Here is a 20,323-nt window from a genome sequence, read left to right on the forward strand (position 1 = left end):
TGGACGTTTATCTGTAATACCAGCGGCCCACTCTACCCAAGCAACAACTGAATTGCATGAAAGCTCCCCCAGAGCACTCCGACACGGCTGCGCCCGTTCCCCACGCGCCCCGCAGACCGGCAGCAGAGCAGCGCCAAGGGACAGGACTGCCTTTAAATTCAGGCGGGTAAGCCGCGGGCAGCGCGCGCCTAAGGAGCGCGCCAAAGGGGCAGGCTCCTTGGTGCGCCCCATTGTGCAGCTCCTTTCTGTTGTCCCTGACTACCTCAATACTCAACATAGAGGTGACTAAGATCAAACAATCTGCATCCAACATAACCATCTCCAATTACACCCCCCCTCACCTCACACACCTGAAGCCCCTTCTGGGCTACATCCAAGGCCACAGCTGAAGTCGCCAACCGATCAGCCCAGGCCCGCCCTCGGACCTGCCGTACCGCTTCCACTCTAGGCCCCCCTATTCACCTCCCCCCTCTAGCTTTCTCTTACAATATGGATACAAGATTCACACACCCTACACAAAGCCCTCACACCTCCTACAAACACTACCCTTATAATACAACACCAGGAATTAACCTCAGAAGACTTATCCCCATTCCACTATTCCATGACCCACACATGGCTGCCCTATCAGTCCTTACCCTCTTCCTACTGAACACACAGTCCATAACAAAGAAAATTCCCATCCTCAATGACCTCCTCACTGACCAAAATCCAGGCCTTCTCTGCATCACAGAGTCATGGCTCAAGAACTCATATACCCCCCTCAATCAATTACAACATATTCTCCATTCCAAGGCCCAGTAAAAAAGAAGGAGGTGGCCTACTGTTTCTAGCAGCCAAAAAACTTAAATTCAGTATCCTCCCCATCAACCCCCCACCATCCCTCAAAATCAGTCTCTTCAAGTCTAAAGCTCTACAAATCCTGCTGATCTATGCCCCTCCTGGTGCTCTCAACAATGATCCCTACCCCCTCATTGAAACCATATCATCTTGCATCAACATCAATCACCCCATCATCATCTTAGGAGATTTCAACCTCCACATCGACAAATTTCCCCACTCCCCATCATGTGAGCTCCTCACTCTAACTGCTATGGGCTTCAAACAAATAATCAACTCCCCCACACAAAAATCAGGCCACACCCTGGATCTGATATTCATCAACAAGAAAATAACACTCAATTCCCCCCTTCTACCACCACGGTCCCTGGTCAGACCACATGTTAATACAAACCAAGCTCCAAGTGGATTACGCCCATATCCACACTCACAAAGACAAAAAAACTCATTGAATTCACCAAAACATGCTCCAGTGAGATCCTAGAGAAAACCCTACCGGAAGCCCTTAAACAACTGGATACATCTAATACCATAACTGCAGTTAACACATGGACCGCAATCAACACTGAGATGGCAAAAAATATATGCCCAACCATCAAAAAAGAAATTAGTACCTCAGCAAAACGCAAAGCACCTTGGTATAACCAGGAGCTAAAAAACATAAAACGCCTGGAGAAAAAAAACCCACAAACCAATTACGTGACCGATACAGAACACTGCTCTACATATATACAGATATCAAAGCCAAACGGAATTTCTACACTAAAAGAATTCATGACTACCATTACAACCCGAGAGTCCTATTTGATTATATCACTCAACTAACTCAGCCCATCAACAACGCCCTTCAAAAAGATACCCCAACAATATCCAGTCAAAAATGTACCCAATACCTTAAAGACAGAACATCCGAACTAAGTTCAAATAGCCCACCAATCAACCTTGAACCCCCTACACCATCACCCCTTACTACATCAAAATGGACACAATTTGAGACCATTGCCTCCAGCGAGGTGGAAACTATTGTGCGGAAGATCAACCCAGCGGTTCATCCACTCAACCCCATTCCAACGAAAACCCTCAAACTAATCCCAAACTGCCTGGCAAGACCCATCACGGACATCAACCTTTCCCTCGAGCAAGGTCTCCTCCCGGATTCCTTTAAAAGCACCGTGGTTAAACCTATCCTAAAGAAATCTCAACTGGATCCGACCATCCATCCAACTACCGACCCATCTCTAACCTGCCTTTCCTGGCCAAGGTCATCAAGTAAACAGTTAACCACCAACTTTCAGAATTCCTAGAAAACCAAAATATACTTGTTCCAGCTCAACACAGTTTCAAGAAATTTCACAGCACGGAAACACTTCTACTCACCCTCACAGATACAATACTACGAGGGTTTGACAAAGGCACTTCCTTTCTCCTAATATTTCTTGACATTTCTGTCGCATTTGACACTGTCAACCATGAAATCTTAATTCACAGACTAAGAGAAATTGGTCTCAATGGCACCATCCTCCAATGGTTTCAATTATTCCTCTCTAACAGATCCTTTAAGGTAACCTACAATAATACAACATCAGAACTAATACCCCTCTCACAGGGAGTCCCACAAGGCTCATCCATATCCCCTACCCTCTTCAATGTTTACATGCTGCCATTATGCAACTATTTGGACAAAGCAGGCCTTTCCTATTTCCTGTACGCTGATGATGTACAAATCCTGCTTCCCATCACAGATAGCATCAATAATACACTAAACCGATGGGAAACATACCTTACTGATATAAAATGTATCCTCACCCAAATGGTACTTACGGTCAACCAGAGCAAAACGGAAATTCTTCACCTTGCAAGCAAAACTGCAACATCCCTCACAACATCGCTCAAATACAAATCACTCACAACAGAGACCTTAGAGTCACCTTGGACAAGGAATGACATTTTAAATTTCATATCAACACACTGATAAAAGAAGGTTTCTACAAACTACAAATCCTTAAACTCCAACCCCTGTTACATCCTCCAGATTACCAGACTGTACTACAATCCCTCCTCTTCGCCAAGTTAGATTACTGTAACACCCTCCTAATAGGCCTGCCCGCTGCCACCCTCAAGCCCCTCCAGCTCCTCCAGAATGCAGCCGCAAGATCACTAACAAATAGCAAAAAAATAAGACCACATCACACCCCTCCTCAAACAACTCCACTGGCTACCCATCCCATTCAGATCTCAATATAAGATCCTTATGCTCATCCACAAAGCCATCCACAATGACAAGGCCAGATGGTTACAAGGACCACTGCACCCCTGCAACCCTTCAAGGAACCTCCGCTCAACCAACACAAGTTTACTTACAATTCCCTCCATTAAGGAAGTTCGAGTCTCCACAAGAGAATGCGCTGCAATCAATAGCAGGCCCCCACATCTGGAACAAACTCCCAGCTCCTCTCAGACCCGACCCCTCTATGCCTTCCTTCAGAAAGAATCTCAAAACCTGGCTCTTCAGGAAAGCATTCCCTCCAAAGAATTAATCCCCAGCTCCCTATCCCCCCCCCCCCCCCCCCCCACACTTTTGGTTACCCTCCCTTGGCACTGCCAGTTCCCTCCCCGCCATTGTACATAGTAAGTTAAATTCAGAACATATGTACTGTTAGTATAGCGATTATGTAAAACAATTATATTTACTCAGTTAATCTGTTATACTGTATCATGTCACCCAAAGGCCTGCCTTTGAGACATCCTGTTCTATGTAAACCTGTGTGATATTTTGAATCGAATATCGGTATAGAGAAATAAATATATTGTTCCAATGCTTTGTTCTTGGCACTGACTATCAGCATGTTGAAGAATTACATTTTAAGATTGCAGTGTAGTTAATCCATAAGATTGTTAGAAGATGGAACGCCACCGTGGGTTTGTGTTTATAGTCCTCCGCGCTCCCTAAGATCTGCTCTCAAGGGGCTCCTGAAGGTGCTCTCTTCTCGTCTGGCATGCAAATGCACCTTCTCAGGCACAGGCCCAGGGGAGGATTGGCCTATCGGGTATTTGGGCATCCCCCTGTGGGCCGATCGCTCCAGTCACATGGTTTAGACCGGCCTGGGCGGCGAATACCTGGGCCAGTCTGACATCATGAGTCCACCAATGCGCAGGCCCAAGCTTTAGGATTCCGTTTGCGGGAAAGCTTATAGACTATGGCTTATACAACTACTTTCAGGAAGCAGCTGTTTAGACAAGCCTTTGAGGTGGAGGGCTAGGCCTCAAGATCCATAGACATGGCTCTTGCTATTTGCTGTAATGCCTTATGGGGCTATGGGACATACTAGCCCCGTTTGCCCTTGTGTATAAAATGGCATACAGTTCTGCAGGCTTTTCTTTTCCTTTTGTAATTTTCTTTTATGTGTTTACTTTTTGGGTATTCTTTTAAATGATCATGTGTTTTTATGCTAACCCCACCTTGAACTTTGGTAAGCAAGGGGAAATATAGTGCTTAAATTGAAACAATTTTTTTGCAACTGTTTTTGTGCGGTGACCGTTTACGTTTTGTATTCGATGCTTTAATTATAAAGTCCACAGAAGCCAGTAAAAGAATGAACCGCGTGAACACGAGCCAGGAGGCAGTTCGCCTCTTGCGATTCTCACGTGTCGCGGGCGTGCACTCCTAAGAAAGGTTTGAATGGGCCGGAGAGCCCGCCCACCAGCACTCAGGAGCCAATCCGAGCAAACCACTCGCCCCCCCCCCTCCCGGACTCCGCCCCTTGCAGCGGGGTCATCCAATGGGAGGGCGGACATCCTGTAAATTACATAAGAGGGGAGGAGGCGGCCTGCCCCATCCCTGTCACGTGATATCTAAACACGTTTGTTTTTTTTTTTTTGTTTGTTTTTTTTTAGAGTCGTTGCTCCCGGTTACCTAATGCTTTGTACAGAAAGAAGAGATTGAAAAGGGGATGCGGGGTTATTAGCAAAAAATTGTAAAAACAAGTAGCCAAGGAGTGTATAATCAAACCACAAGGTTTGCCCCAAGGAACCTGCCACGCCTGTGTTGTTTGTTAGCCACATGGATCAAGGCTGAGGGATCATGGCAACCAGAAGTGCTGGAGTGGCCAGAATCCGTGATGTGAAGGAGGGCAGGGTACCTTTTGTCCAGCCACCATCCCCCTCTCACTCCTCTACCTCAAAATAAAATGTCATCAGTAACCGAGTCCTAGCTAGTGGTACCCGCAGGTATGTGCACAATCTTTCCTGGTTACGCTGAGGTAGGAAAGTCATAGCTGAGAAAAACCGGAAGATCCAAATCCTCGACAGGCCTTACATCACGCCCTGTGAAAGCTAATCCTTCACCCGATACGCCCAGAAGCTTGAAAAAATTTTTTTAGTGCTCTCCCCACCTCATTAGCTCCAGTTTATTCAGTGGCATTGTTTTAAATTGCCACAACTTTCATTAGACAAACATTTAAGGCAGTCAGTTTAGCCTAGTGCTTAGGATTCTCTACTCTCGCCACTGACTGCAGTTTTAGAAAGCATGGAACAAGGGACAGAGGTTACACTGCAGTGGGGAAGCCAGGGGAAAGCTGGAGATCTGGTGGGATCTGCAGTATTGCATCTGGAAGGGGGAAATTGGCAGAAACTGGGCAAGCGTGCAGGATCTTTATCTGCTCTCCTCTTCCCGAGTCTGAGGGAATGAGGTGCACTCAGCAGAGCTCACAGTTTAACCCACGGTTGGCAGAAATTGTACTCAAGATGCAGCAGTTTTGTGTAGAAAAAAAAATGCACGTAAAACTGCCTGGTGCTTTGCGCCCTGGCAGGAAAATCCACGCTAATAGGGGCGATAGTTATCACCCCTCCCATGCAGAGAGGAGCACTGGCTTAACCCCTGCTATTTTGATGCTGGAAAGTTTACTCCTGCTCAGCGGTGGAGCAAATTTTTCAGCGCTTGTCTCAGTCTATAAGCAGAAGCACTAGCTCTGGTGCCACGATATGTTGTTGAGATTTATGTGCAGAAAAAATGCTTTGCACCACAAATAATTTTTCTGTGTAAAAATGTGATTTATGTGCATGAAAAATGTTTTCTGCATTGAAAGCATTTTTCTACACACAAATTATATTTTATGCAAACAAAACAAGCATAAATCAGGTTGTGTGCGCACAAAAGTCTTTTATGCCCACACAATGTGATTTTTTTTGCACATAAGTCCTGTCCGAGAGACTCCCTGCACTGCCCGAGTTAAAATGTGCATGCAACCTGTGCTGAGCACACATTTAGTTTAGATTTGTGAATGCATTACTATACCATTTGCTTACTGCATTACCCTGCCCATCCACGATATGTGTTTAGTGGGGTAAAAGCATTCACATCACATCATTTCCTGCAGTTTTGAAACAGTGCATCTTTTGCCCAAGACTTTATTTTTCAGCATTTCAGGGGGTGGGGAGATATCACAGGTAATTAAAGTGCAAGCAGAAGAAATCTGTAAAAAAAAAATCATGGGACTTTTGTCCCCCCAAGCCTGTGATGGTGACCCTCCTCAAGCCAGTCGGGCTTTCAGGATGGCCACAATGAATAGGCATGAGCTACATCTGCATATACTGAGCCTCCCCTGCATGCAAATTTATCTGCTGCATACATTTAGAGGCTGGGGGGGGGGGGGGGGTCACCAGGGCAGATTTGGGAAGCCCTGATTTATACATAAGCAGGTTGCCAACTGGATTTGAAAGCTGAAGGCCACTAGGGCTGAACAGCAGAGCCACCTTAAAAAATGCAGAGCCAGAACACTTGGCTGCCTGAATGGCGATTGTGAGGGGGGCTGAAGGAGCCAGTTCCGTCTTCCACTCGGACTTTCAGACTGTGATTGGAGTTATTCCAGATCTCTCCTCCCGGTCCCCACATGGCCTTGGATTTCACCCCTGCAACTCTGAGAATATGAACTTGGGTATCTCCCCAATATTGAACAGAATTCTCATCAATAATACTCCAAGTTATTGTACCTAAAATACATAAAACCCTCATTAACCCACGAGGAAGGCCAATTGTCTCTGCTAAGGAATCTGTTGTAGAACCTATTTCAATTTTTCTTGATAACATTTTACAACCTTTTATACCACAAGCTCAATCTTATATCAAAGATAGCTCGAGCATGCTTCAATATTTTTCCAGGTACTCTTACAGATAGCTTATTGGTTATTATGGACATTGAATCACTGTAATCCCACAGGAGCAAGTATTAAGAGTGGCTTACAAAATTTTGAAGGTTTGTCCACAACCTCAACAAAACCCACTGAGTTCATTATAGAACTATTGCAGTTAGCTTTGAGTAAAAATTACTTTGTTTGGGGAGAAGTTTTATTTACATAAACGAGGAGAGCAAGGAGAGCCACTATGGCCCCAGACGTTGCCAATTTGTTACAGCTTTCGAAACAATATATTCAAGAGTGTGCATGGACACATTTAAAATGCTGGAAGAGATTATATAGGTGACATCTTCATCATATGGGGAGTACCACAGTCCGCTCTCATTGAATTTTGTACCTGGCTCAACAACTTGGACTCTTGTCTTAAATTCACTATGAACAGTAGGTGGCATATCTAGATATATTGATCACTACATGACCACATTAAAAACCAGTATATTTCGCAAACCAAATGATCGAAATATTACTCCGCTTTGATAGCTTCCATCCAACTAATTTTAAAACAAATCTCCCGCTAGGACAATTTAAGACTCAAAAGATTATGAACAGACCACACTGACTTTATGGTGGACCGATTGCCACAGAGGGAACGACCCTGTCTGTTGTGTAAAAAACAGCATACCTGGCAAAGCTCTTTACTCTAACAGGGAATTTTTGTTTTTGAAAAAAACCACAGTGGAGTCAAATCCACAGACCCATGTGCTTAGATACTCACTGGCGTCCTTCACTATGAGCAAAGAGATTCAGAAGCAGTAGGAGATGCTTCAAGAAATTCACCCTTTATTTCAAGCACCTATTAGAATTGTATTTTCCAAGGTTGTAATATTAAGGACCAGGTGGTCCATGCAAGTATCCATAGTGCTCCCAAGCTGTCAGATTAGGAAGCCTTGTTCCAAAATCCACACATTATCAAATTTAGGTTTGGACGTCTAGTTCCATTGCATGAATTTTCTTGTAACACGACACATGTAGTGTATGCAATATTTTGCCCATGCCCTACTGTAGGCGGGTATGACAAAGCATCAGATGCTACCCTTAAGACAGGCAGATCAGATAAGCTCATTTCAAGGAGCTGAACCATGAATTCAATGACATTAAATGGATGGTGTTGGAAATTGTACATGCACATTGGAAAGGGAGGACAGAGTACAGCAGGTTAGTGTGAACAGAAAAGGATTTTTCTGTAACAGATAGGCAGGCGGCCTAACAGGGCTCGGGTTTCCACCACAGACAAGGACGACCCAATGTCGGCTTGTTCCCCCACTGCGGCTTCCTAATCTCCCTCTCCTCCAGCAGGTGAGGTGGTATTTCCTTTTCTTGATCCATCTTCACAATCTTAGGGACCCCCTCCCATAGCTTAGTCAAGGATGGTTGTCCCATGTCCTGACTGGGGCCTAACCCCTCCATCCCCACCTCTTACCCTAGACGTGCTGGTATCCGAGGAGGAAGACCCCGATGAACTAGAGCTCATAGTTTGGGGGGGGGTGGGGGGAGAAACCCTCTTCTCCTACTCCTGTTTGTCCCACTCCCTCTAAATGTAGCTTCGCCTTCCTCACCATTGTTTGTCCTCCCCCACCAGGGTCCATACCGTAAACTGCTCTCCAGGCATCCCTCCTTGATGCAGCTGGATACTTGACGTCCCCCAGATCTGTGGAGACAGAGGTACCAGCAGCAGTATCCCTCCTATACTCAAGCCCCCACCCTGATCCCACTCCCTCATGGCCGAGTTCCTGCCTCTGGGCCGCTTTTGCCAGAGCTGGATGCTGATAACTGTGTGATGACAAGGCTGAGGCGGCCGGGGGCAGAGGCCCCGGCTGGCTGCCGTGTGAATCGCGCCGCAATGGACACATGATGCTGCCCCCTTGGGTCAGGTCTTGCATCTCTCTTGATCCCTCTGCATGCCCAGACTGCTACTGAAGAACTAATCCTCCCTAGGAAAGGAGGAGCCAATTTGCCAAGCACACCTTCTCCTAGCTGGGCCTGATAGTGGTGACAGACTGCCCTGCCAAACCTCTCTCTACCCAATGAAGGGGCCAGGATTTGAAGACCTGTTACTTGGCCCCCCCCATTTCCCCTTGCTGTCTCACTCCCGCAGCAGTGGACGGGCCTGCTCTTCTGCTCTTTTATCTGTCCAATATAATGTAGTGACATATAGAACTATTACAAAGATCTTTAAATATTCAAAAATCTTTATTCAAATACAAAAAGCAATCGATTGAAACATTTTATTGAATACACATACATAATTCAGGAATAATTGTTTCATACAATACATAAAACTCCTTATGGAGTTACATGTGGTTGCACAGCTGATTTTCTCTTCCGTGTCACGCTTTTGATTATTGCACTACAAATCACTCACTCAATGCCAAGCTTCAGCTGACCTGCCTGCTTAGTAAACAGAGTAGGATTTTTTTTTTTCAGCTCCAGAAGTTTTGCCCCCTGATGTGTTGCATTGCCTACCTTAGACATTGCGACAGACTAGGTTGTGCCTTCTTCTAGTTTATGCCAGTGTTGCCAGTCAGCCTCCAGCTCCTCCTACTGCTGTCCCCATGTTGAGAGAGACCGCCTCTCTTGGCAAGGTGGTTACTCTTAGGCAAGGGTGGATTGTGGGAAAATATTTGCCTGGGGGATTTTTTATCCGTTATGGCCCATGGGTATACAACTGCACACATACAGATATTATAGATATATTTTTCTTTTGTTTTACTTGGTCAAATTTGTGTATGTATAAGTCCCAACATTGTAATATAGTGCAAATTTAAAATACTTATAAAATATTTTGGTAAGCACTTTCAATACTCAAATTGTTGTGGGAGGAGGAGAGCTAACAAACTCTCTCATACATATTCACTCTCAGACAGGCTCTCTTCCCCCTCATACACACACTCACTGGCTCTTACAAACCAGGCCACCTCTTCTGCTGCAGGTGGCAGGAGATGTGCCGAGGCTTTTGCATTTAGCATCCGGTGGGAGGGGTGTACCAGTCCAGTCTTCCTAAGTCTCCTATTCACCCCACTGGTTCCTTTCTTCTGCCGTGGGTGGGCTTTGGATTCAGTTGCAGGTAAGAGGGGAAATAATCAGTGGCTCCACTGGACCTTTATTTCAGCTACAGGTGGGAGAGTTGATGCTGAGCCTGGGCCTCTTCTATTGCTCGTCTGTGGGCTGCGGGAGCCGTAGAACACTTTCTGCCAGTGCAGTCTGGTTCCTGCCTAATTGTAGACCCTGACGGAGTCTAGCGGTTCCACAATTAGGCACAGTGCAAAATCATAAGGCAACACCGGCAGAAAGTGGGCCGGCTCCTGCAGCCTGCAAACACCCCTGTGATGGCCTTTCCTTCTAAAAGGAAAGGTTCTCAACCTTTTTTTGGCCTGGACACACCTGACAGATTGTTCTCATATGCAGGAAAAACTGAACATGTGACCATCATGGGGCTAAATGTAAACATTCTGCATCCACAGAAACCTCCTTGCCGCCCCCCCCCCCCCATTGGTTGCAGAACTAGGGCATCACCCATGCAACTCACCACACACACAAAAAAAAATAATAATTCTGGTTCTGATGGCACCTCAGTAAGAGGAAAACGAACTCCCTTTACTACCAGGCACAATAGCCTTCCTTATGAAAAGGCAATAATTTACCACTAATGCATGTCCTATTGAGAAACAAATGCCTACACGCTAGTAAAATATCTTACCTTGGTCACACACTCAGAACTTACCTTCACCAAGTATAGAAAGTCCACAAATTATAAATATGGAGACAAACTGGAATGGAAAACAAATAAGCCCCTCTGCATTAGGTGCAAACCTGGAGATGTGGAAAGAAATACAGCACCTAACAGTCCCAATATCTGCAATAATGCGCACAAACTGATCCACACCTGTATTATGGAACACTCAAACAGTAACAATCCTACCTATGAAAAGGCAACACTACAAATATTAAATCAGGTCCTAAACACCAATACACCTATTAGGAAAACAGAGCAAGCCAAGCTGCTATAGATCCCCACACAGAAATAATTGTAAAACTATACTAAAATATTACACAAACAGCTGTGACAGAACATCCAACAACTAAAAACTCATGAAAATTAAAAGTTGTCCAAATATCAATAAAATATTTCAAAACAGCAGACATCACATAATACTCAGTCAATCAAGAAAACTAAACTTTAAATACCACCTTTACTTGCTTACCCTCTCCCAACTCTTTTCCCTTGAAAGCACACACCAGGAGCAGCAGCAGCAGCAGCTGAAGCTCTGTCCTCACGGGCCCACAACAAGCCACTCACACCCCCCCCCCCCAGTCACAACCCGTCTCTGCCCCTCACACCCACACCCCCCCCCCCCCAGTCACAACCCATCTCTGCCCCTCACACCCCCCCCCAGTCACAACCCATCCCTGCCCCTCACACCCCCCCTCCAGTCACAACCCGTCTCTGCCCCTCACAACCCCCCCCCCGTCCAGTCACAACCCGTCTCTGCCCCTCACAACCCCCCTCCAGTCACAACCCCCCCTCCAGTCACAACCCGTCTCTGCCCCTCACCCCCCGTCACAACCCGTCTCTGCCCCTCACCCCCACACCCCCCGCAGTCACAACCCGTCTCTGCCCCTCCAGTCACAACCCATCTCTGCCCCTCACACCCACACCCCCCCCAGTCACAACCCCCCCCCTCCAGTCACAACCCCCCCCCTCCAGTCACAACCCGTCTCTGCCCCTCACCCCCCCAAGTCACAACCCGTCTCTGCCCCTCACCCCCGCCAGTCACAACCCGTCTCTGCCCCTCACCCCCCCCAGTCACAACCCGTCTCTGCCCCTCACACCCCCCCCAGTCACAACCCATCCCTGCCCCTCACCCCCCCCCAGTCACAACCCCCCCCAGTCACAACCCATCCCTGCCCCTCACCCCCCCCCAGTCACAACCCATCTCTGCCCCTCACAACCCCCCCCCAGTCACAACCCCCCCCAGTCACAACCCATCTCTGCCCCTCACAACCCCCCCCCAGTCACAACCCATCTCTACCCCTCACAACCCCCCCCCAGTCACAACCCATCTCTACCCCTCACAACCCCCCCCCTGTCCAGTCACAACCCATCTCTACCCCTCACAACCCCCCCCCTGTCCAGTCACAACCCGTCTCTGCCCCTCACAACCCCCCCCCCGTCCAGTCACAACCCGTCTCTGCCCCTCACAACCCCCCCCCGTCCAGTCACAACCCATCTCTGCCCCTCACAACCCCCCCCCCCCGTCCAGTCACAACCCGTCTCTGCCCCTCACAACCCCCCCCCGTCCAGTCACAACCCGTCTCTGCCCCTCACAACCCCCCCCCCGTCCAGTCACAACCCGTCTCTGCCCCTCACAACCCCCCCCCCGTCCAGTCACAACCCGTCTCTGCCCTCACACCACCCCCCCGTCCAGTCACAACCCGTCTCTGCCCCTCACCCCCCCAAGTCACAACCAGTCTCTGCCCCTCACAACCCCCCCCCTCCAGTCACAACCAGTCTCTGCCCCTCACCCCCCCCAGTCACACCCCACGACCAGTCTCTGCCTCACACACACTTTGCTTAGAGCCCCAATGCTGTGTTCCCCTTTAATTTCACAGTAGCAGATTTTCCAGTGCTGCCGCTGCCTTCTCAGCCACACTGAAGCAGCAAACATTTTAGAAAAATATGCCAGGCCTTTCTTCTGGTTGCTGGGATACCCTCCCCCCCAGGGTCGGGGAAACTCTGGAGAAGGACCATCTCCACACAACAAGAAACTGGAAGGAAGTGGAACAGACGAAAACCCTTTTACAGTAGAAAATGTATGGGAAGAGCTAAAGAATCTGAAAGTGGACAAAGCCATGGGACCTGATGGGATTCATCCAAGGATACTGAAGGAGCTCAGAGATGTGCTGGAGGGTCCAATGTGTGACCTGTTCAATAGATCCCTAGAAACAGGAGTGGTGCCGAGTGATTGGAGAAGAGCGGTGGTGGTCCCGCTTCACAAGAGTGGGAACAGAGAGGAGGCGGGTAATGGACCATTGTAAGAGCCCTAACCCATTAGCCCAGATATCCAAAGAGGCAGAATGAGCCAAGGGAGTCAGCAACAGCTCATGCAAGTGATTAAGGAGGACAGCTAGCAGCAGACCTCGCCTACAGAGCCGGCACTCAGCATGGGACCAGCCTTGTAGGCAGTCATGGTGTCGGTGCTCTAAGTTCTCAGGGAGGCACATAGAGAGGACGCACGCAGAAGCAACTCCATCTTACCTGCAGGCTGCTGCCACACTCATGGAGTCCCACGTCAAAGGTGGCCACGGCATCTCCTGCTCCAGGCTTGGGCTTGCAGGAAGCAGGACCAAGACTGAGGTCATCAGCTTTGATCGGCCACCGTGTGCCGAACAGAGCCCTCTCGCCAGTCACCACCATCCTAGCCTCTTTGCACTGAACTGTGACAGGCAGACCGGAGCAAAGCCAGGGGACGAGAACCCCGTGAGGCCTGTAATCAGAGACAGAGCCCCAGGCAGTAGCACTAAGCAGCCACAGGAGATGATTATGATATGATATGATGAGCTGAGCTGAGCTGAGCTGAGCTGACCTGACCTGACCCCAGCCAGTTTCACTCTCTGCCCCAATCCTGACTGCTGTAACCCTAGCACACTAAGAGCCCTTTATACCCCCTCCCTGGAGCAGGCAATCGAGACAAGTGGACATTTGCACCAGCTGTGAGCAGGGGCAATCCGTGCTGGCTGGAAAAAAAAATAGGGCGCTAAATGGCAATTAATTTGTAAAGATTGGGACCGCTTCTTTATTTTTTCCATTGTGTAAGGCTCTTTTATTGTTTGTCACTTTGTGCGTTTATCATGGGAAAGGCAGGATGTAATTTAATAATCCAAGACAGAGAGGGAGGTAAGGAGGAATGGGTGTGATCTGGGACAGCTTTCCTCATAGTTACTTCCACCAACTCTGATCTGCCCTCTTCCTGCCATCTCCCCCCCAGCACTCATCAGATGATAAAAGGGATGGAATGATTTCCCTATTCAGCTTGGCAAGGAGACCACTGAGGGGAGATATGATAGAGGTCTATGAAATAATGAGTAAATGTGAATAGGTTGTTTACAAAGACTAGAGAACAGTCAATGAAGTTAATAGTGAGACATTTAAAACTAATAAAAGAAAATCTTTTTTTTACTCCACACATAATTAAGCTCTCATTGCCAGAGGATGTGGTGAAAGCTGAGGAAAAGAGTTGCAGAAATCCACTGCTTATTCTTGGGATAAGCAGCTTGGAATCTATCTATGCCTTGGGATCCTGCCCGGTACTTAGGACCACTGTTGGAAACAGGGTACTGTTTTGTCTTTCTTGATTAAGCAGATCCACATTAAATTAACCTTATGTTGTGCAAATACATCCTGGTTAATCTCAGAGTGAGTCCTGAGGAAATCTCTTGTTCAGGTCGAAGGTTGCAGCGAGGGTTACTGGATAGCCAGTGCTGGCCAAAAATGGTGCTTATAAGTTTAAAAAAAGATACATAACTTGTATTTGTCAAGGGCATTGGCTCCGTTTTCACAAAGTCGTATTGGGCTCCCCATTCAAAAAAAAAAAAAAAAAAAAATAAGCTTCCTTTGCCTTCCTCTTTGCTGTGTCTCCCGCTCCCAGCTCCCTTCTGCCCAGCTGTTCCTCCCTGCAGACCCTTTTTAAGCTGGTGCTGGTGGGAGGCAGCAAGAAAGAACAAAAATATATACAAAGCACATCACACAAATAATGTATTTATCAAAATGTATTGATCAGTGCTTGTGGCTACCAGGCAGGACTGTCGCTCTCTGCTGCCATACAGGCCGATACAGTACAGTGCGTTCTCTGGAGGGGGGGGGGGGACGGGGACGACGACCCCTCAGCCTTTCGCGGCCCCTTCAGCCAGCGCCTGCAGGGCCTCACCCTGGAAGCGGTAGAGGTGCCAGCCCTCCGCGGCAGTCAGATCCACCGCCCCCCTGGCTGTGTAGACATCTCTGGCGGCCTGGTTCCAGTCCAGCACCGACAGCTGCAGCCGGGTGCAGCCCAGACTCAGGCCCACCTAGAGGAGGAAGAGAAGCAAGAGAGAGAATTGCATCCTTCCAAAGCACCTTTCCTGCCCTGCCCCTCCTCCCTCACAGTCACCAGGGCACAGGCGATACAAGAAGCCCTTAGCTGCCGCAGGTTCTGTTCCTGCTACGGAGAAGTTGAAAATAAGGCTTTGAAGGTGTCTTTTTCACCCCCCTTCCCTTCCAGGCAGATTGTGAGTTTTGAAATATTTTATTGGCCCCAAGGGTGGACAGGCCTCGTTCTGTAGGTCTCTGCTTGTAAACAAGAGGGGATGGACATCTCAGACTTACCTTGGCAACTTTGCTCATCATATTCGTGCCAATCCCCTTTCCTAAGGGAAGAGCAAGAGGTGAAGGATTAACTAATGTCTGTGGTGGTGGATGTTCACCTCCCCCCCCTTCCAATCCCACCAAGCTCACTGTGCTGAAAGTGCAAAACTAACACCTGCAGACCCAAATTCCAATCCCACCACTGCCACCAATCTCACTGTGTACCGAGAACACAGAGCCAGGCCACCTGCGACTCGGGCTCCAGTTCCACTCTGCCACCAGTCTTGGGGCTGTGTGACCTGCAGGCACAGAATTCACCTTTCTCTGCTTTCCTTCACCTTTGTTATTTCTGGCGCACAATAATGTATTGTTTCCATAACACACCCCGGAGGTGTCTGGTCATTCTCTCTTTGTCTGCTCACTCTATAAATGAGCTGTGAGATACCTTGAGCATGGACTGTGTTGAAAACTGGCTGAAGCCTTTGGGCCATCCCTTCCTCCACCCCTCCCCTCCCCCCACCCCCCATACCTCTGAATTCTGGCATGACATACAGATCCTCCAGAAATATGCTTCGGCCCTTCCAGGTGCTGTAAGTGAAGAAATAGAGGGCATAGCCAATGACCCTGAACCCTGCAAAACCACAAAACCAGTGGCATCACTCTCCAGCAGGTGCAACAAATTGACAAAACTGTTATCAGATGCCTTAGACTAACCACCCTACAGTACTGAAATAGCAGGAGGGTGCTGCAGGGCAGGAATGAGGTGCATTGGCAGATCTGCCATTATCAGTACTGGAATAGCAGGGGTGGGAGGTGCCGTAGCACAGGACTGAGGTGCACTGGCAAATTTGCTGGGGGGGGGGGGTCACTATCAATACTGGAATAGTAGGGGGGAGGCTGCTGCAGGGCAGGAATGAGGTGCATTGGCAGATCTGTCATTATCAGTACTGGAATAGCGGGGGTGGGAGGTGCCGTAGCACAGGACTGAGGTGCACTGGCAAATTTGTGTGGGGGGACTGCTTGCTGCAGGGCAGGAATGAGGTGCATTGGCAGATCTGTGTGCATGGAGCACGCAGCTGTATGTGGTTTATTTTACCGTCTTTGCTTCTCTGCTCAGGGTGGAGCTCAGCAACCAAGCATTGGTAGAAGGGATTCTTGGCAAAGCCATCCTTCTGTAACACTGAAATCAGAGAGAGGGAGGGAGATGGAGAAAGAGCAAGAAAGCGATGAGAAGAAAGGGTAAATAAACAAAGAGGAGGAATAAAGGGGGGATTTGAGAAAAACACACACACACACACGTGTCAGGAAAATGGATGCTTGTAAATACTGGAGTCCGTTTTCCTAATCCGCACACAGCCACTTCTCCTGGGCGCCCGATGCCACGCACGCGTTAGGGACACACAGTTTACTCCTAGCGCATCCCATTTACAGGCTGATACAGAAAAACACGTGGGAGAGCCAGCGAGCGCCCACTCTCCTGGCGCGCGCTCAGGCCACTCTCCTGGGCACGCGATTCAGGAGGGTGGCCTATGCAAATTAGAGCTCTCGCATCCCTAGCACCTCCTTTTTGACAGGAGCGGCGGCTGTCAGTGGGTTTGACAGCCGACGCTCAATTTTTCCAGTGTCGGTTCTCGAACCCGCTGACAGCTACGGGTTCGGAAAACAGATGCCGGCATAATTGAACATCCATCTTCCGACCCACGGGCAGATTTGTTTTTTGAAATTTTTTCTGCACATTTCCCCGGCACCGGCAGAAATTAAAGCTAGCCTTTGGACCTGACCCCCAGCAGTAATGGCAACCCTGAAGGGAGCACTTTTCATAAGACTTGTGATATTGTGTTTTGTCAATAAAAGTTTATATTAAAAAAAATGTTGAACATCCACAGCTACTGGCAAATGAAGGCTTGTGGCACCCGTTTTGATTGAGCAGGACGCCCAAAGGAAGCTGCACTGAACCAGAAACCTCTATCCCCCCCAACCCCCAACATTCAGAGGTGCAGAAACCCCCCTGCGCTGCATCTGTCTCACCTTCTTCAGTGATTTCTACTTGTTCAGATAACTTCTCAAATTCCGCCAGCTCCTGGGGGACAAGAAGAAAGCTGGGTCACTTCTTAGCATTTTCGCACCGAATAGGTTCATTGTAATATAAGCAAAGGTGGACGTGAAAGAGATCCTCAGACTGCCTTTCTGGCTCCCTCCGGCAGCACCATGCAAGGATCAGACTGCCCTGGCACCTCCAGCTCAGTGTCTGGTCCTCTCCCTGGCACTGCCGTCCCAGCCTCTCGGGAAGCCTTTGCCATGGGGGGGGGAAGCTCCTCCCCCTGGACCCTGACACCGCTGTCCGAAGCATCAGGTTGCCTCTTCTGGACTCTGCTGGCCCAGCGCGCGCTCAGACTGCCTTCGGGGGCTCTCACCCTGATCAGGCGCACTATATCCTTGCAGTCCTCCGCCCTGGCCAGCCGGATGTCGCACTCCATCATGAGCGCCTGCACTGGGATCCCCTCTCACCGGGGTGGCACACAGCGGCTCTACTTTATGTGCTTCTCCAAACCCGGCCGGAGGGAACTTCCCCGGGCCCAGGGGAGGGCCGTATTGTCTCAGGATGTCTCTAGCACCCGGGGCCACTTGCACAGCTAGAGAGCGCCTCCGGTACCGTGCGGCGTAAGCGCCACAGGCCGACGTCAAAGCGGCTGCCCGAAGCCGGTGCTTTGCCCTGATGATCGCCACCCCTGCCCTACGCTGTGGTACAGTCAGAAAGAACCGCCCCGCCCCCATTTAAAGAGACAGTAAGCAAATACAGGGCTCGGCTTCCGCAAGGCTCAGCCGCCCCTCCCCTTCTCCATGAGTTTGCGCGTTCCATGTGCAGCCATTCTTCGTGCTGCCTCCGCTCCTAACTTTACAATTGTCAACTAGGGCCAAGGCAAAAAAAACAAACAAAACGGCCCTTACGCCTCTCTCCTCTCCCACCAAGCGCCAGAGCAAGCCCAGAGGGAGCTATTTGATTGTTATCCTCTCATGTTTGCATACTTTTGGTCCTCTCTATGTGAATTTTTTTTTTTTTTGCACATAAGTCTTGTCCGAGAGACTCCCTGCACTGCCTGAGTTAAAATGTGCATGCAACCTGTGCTGAGCACACATTTAATTCAGATTTGTGAATGCATTTTTGTAACCTCTGATGCATTACCATACCATTACTGCATCGGGAGTTAAACTTGTTGTTAGCATCCGGGTTAAGAAACCGTGCACTGAATTTTAGCATATAGTCTTAACACAGGACTTCTTACATCCACCCCTCTCTGTTTTTTTGCATTTGTTTTTCAACTTTTCTACTAACCCTCCCCTTCCCAAAAAAAAAGCACATGGGGCCAGTTCAGTCCACCCACCCCATGGCATAACGTCTTTGAAATTTCACCTTCTGGGCCCAGACTTGGGAGGAAGCTGGAGCATGGGCCTGAAACCTAACAGTACTGAAAATGACCCTGATCGGATCAGGCAGAAGGATCAAAGTTGAACAGCACTAGAGAAGTCAGGCACATGCAAGGTTTTCTCCTCCTTTATTTTGTTCTGTTTCTTAAAGCACAATTCCTGCCTCAAAATAAATCCTAAAGCGTTTTAAAACAAGCAAACTGTCCAGCTTGGAGATTAACTGGAAGATCAGAATCTGCTGCAGGCCATAGCCTGGGGGATGGTGCAGTTTGTTCTTTTATTGGATTTGGAGTTTGGAATGGAATTTGGCTTTACTCGGTTTTCCAAATCCACGCTCAAGGTCAATTACAAATTCCGATGCAAGTGGTAGGTTCCTTCTCCAGGGGGTTTACAATCTAAATCCAGTGGTGTCCTGTCTATTCATCTCAGGTTTTGATCAAGACCCACTAAATCCTCCATTTCGGGCTGCGGTTTTTAGTGGGACCTTGTAAGATTTTTTTCTTTCTAGCTCCTCTCTAATCCAAACTTACATCATTTCACTGGAGTCTCTGGCCTCTTCTTCATGTAACTGAGCCCTGGAGGTGTTCTCTACCTGAGAGCATCCAGCACTAGAGATGTGAATCGTGTCCTCGATCGTCTTAACGATCGATTTCGGCTGGGAGGGGGAGGGAATCGTATCGTTGCCGTTTGGGTGTTTAGAATATCGTGAAAATCGTGAAAATCGTGAACCGGCACACTAAAACCCCCTAAAACCCACCCACGACCCTTTAAATTAAATCCCCCCCCTCCCGAACCCCCCCCCCCAAATGCCTTAAATTACCCTGGGGTCCAGCGGCGGTCCATAGCTAAATCAGGGGAAGGGGGAGGGCAGGAAAACCGGCACACTAAATCCCCCTAAAACCCACTCCCGACCCTTTAAATTAAATCCCCCCCCAAATGCCTTAAAGTACCCTGGGGTCCAGCGGCGGTCCGAAACGGGCCGAAAACCGGCACACTAAATCCCCCTAAAACCCACCCCCGACCCTTTAAATTAAATCCCCCCCCCGAACCCCCCGAAATGCCTTAAAGTACCCTGGTGTCCAGCGGCGGTCCAAAACAGGCTCCTGCTGTTGAAGCGTGTTGTCTTCAGCCGGCGCCATTTTGCAAAATGGCCGCCGCAAAATGGCGGCGGCCATAGACCAACACGATTCGACCGCAGGAGGTCGCTTCCGGACCCCCGCTGGACTTTTGGCAAGTCTTGTGGGGGTCAGGAGGCCCCCCCAAGCTGGCCAAAAGTCTCTGGGGGTCCAGCGGGCGTCCGGGAGCGATCTCCTGCCGTGAATCGTTTTCCGTACGGAAAATGGCGCCGGCAGGAGATCGACTGCAGGAGGTCGTTCAGCGAGGGTTCCGGACCTCCGCTGAACGACCTCCTGCAGTCGATCTCCTGCCGGCGCCATTTTCCATACGGAAAACGATTCGCGGCAGGAGATCGCTCCCGGACGCCCGCTGGACCCCCAGAGACTTTTGGCCAGCTTGGGGGGGCCTCCT

General features: G+C 49.0%; 2 protein-coding genes across 2 annotated transcripts in view; both read right to left on the bottom strand.

Annotated features, from left to right (window-relative positions):
• Nucleotides 1-14,518, bottom strand: part of CIART (circadian associated repressor of transcription) — a 31,748-nt gene extending 17,230 nt beyond the window's left edge. The window contains exon 1 of the mRNA XM_029581794.1: nucleotides 13,289-14,518. The gene's annotated coding sequence lies outside the window, so the exon portion shown is untranslated. The remainder of the gene's footprint in view (nucleotides 1-13,288) is intronic.
• Nucleotides 14,519-14,784: 266 nt separating this feature from the next.
• LOC115078783 (diamine acetyltransferase 2-like) lies at nucleotides 14,785-18,117 on the bottom strand. Its single transcript, XM_029581806.1, has 6 exons — nucleotides 17,785-18,117; nucleotides 17,399-17,450; nucleotides 16,467-16,550; nucleotides 15,900-16,001; nucleotides 15,392-15,432; nucleotides 14,785-15,093 (listed from the first exon to the last, which is right to left on the bottom strand). The coding sequence occupies exons 1-6, from the start codon at nucleotides 17,848-17,850 to the stop codon at nucleotides 14,914-14,916; spliced, it is 525 nt and encodes a 174-aa protein (XP_029437666.1). The 5' UTR covers nucleotides 17,851-18,117; the 3' UTR covers nucleotides 14,785-14,913.
• Nucleotides 18,118-20,323: the final 2,206 nt, after the last annotated feature.

This window comes from Rhinatrema bivittatum, chromosome 16 (genome assembly GCF_901001135.1).
Source record: "Rhinatrema bivittatum chromosome 16, aRhiBiv1.1, whole genome shotgun sequence".
Classification (NCBI taxonomy): Eukaryota; Metazoa; Chordata; class Amphibia; order Gymnophiona; family Rhinatrematidae; genus Rhinatrema; species Rhinatrema bivittatum.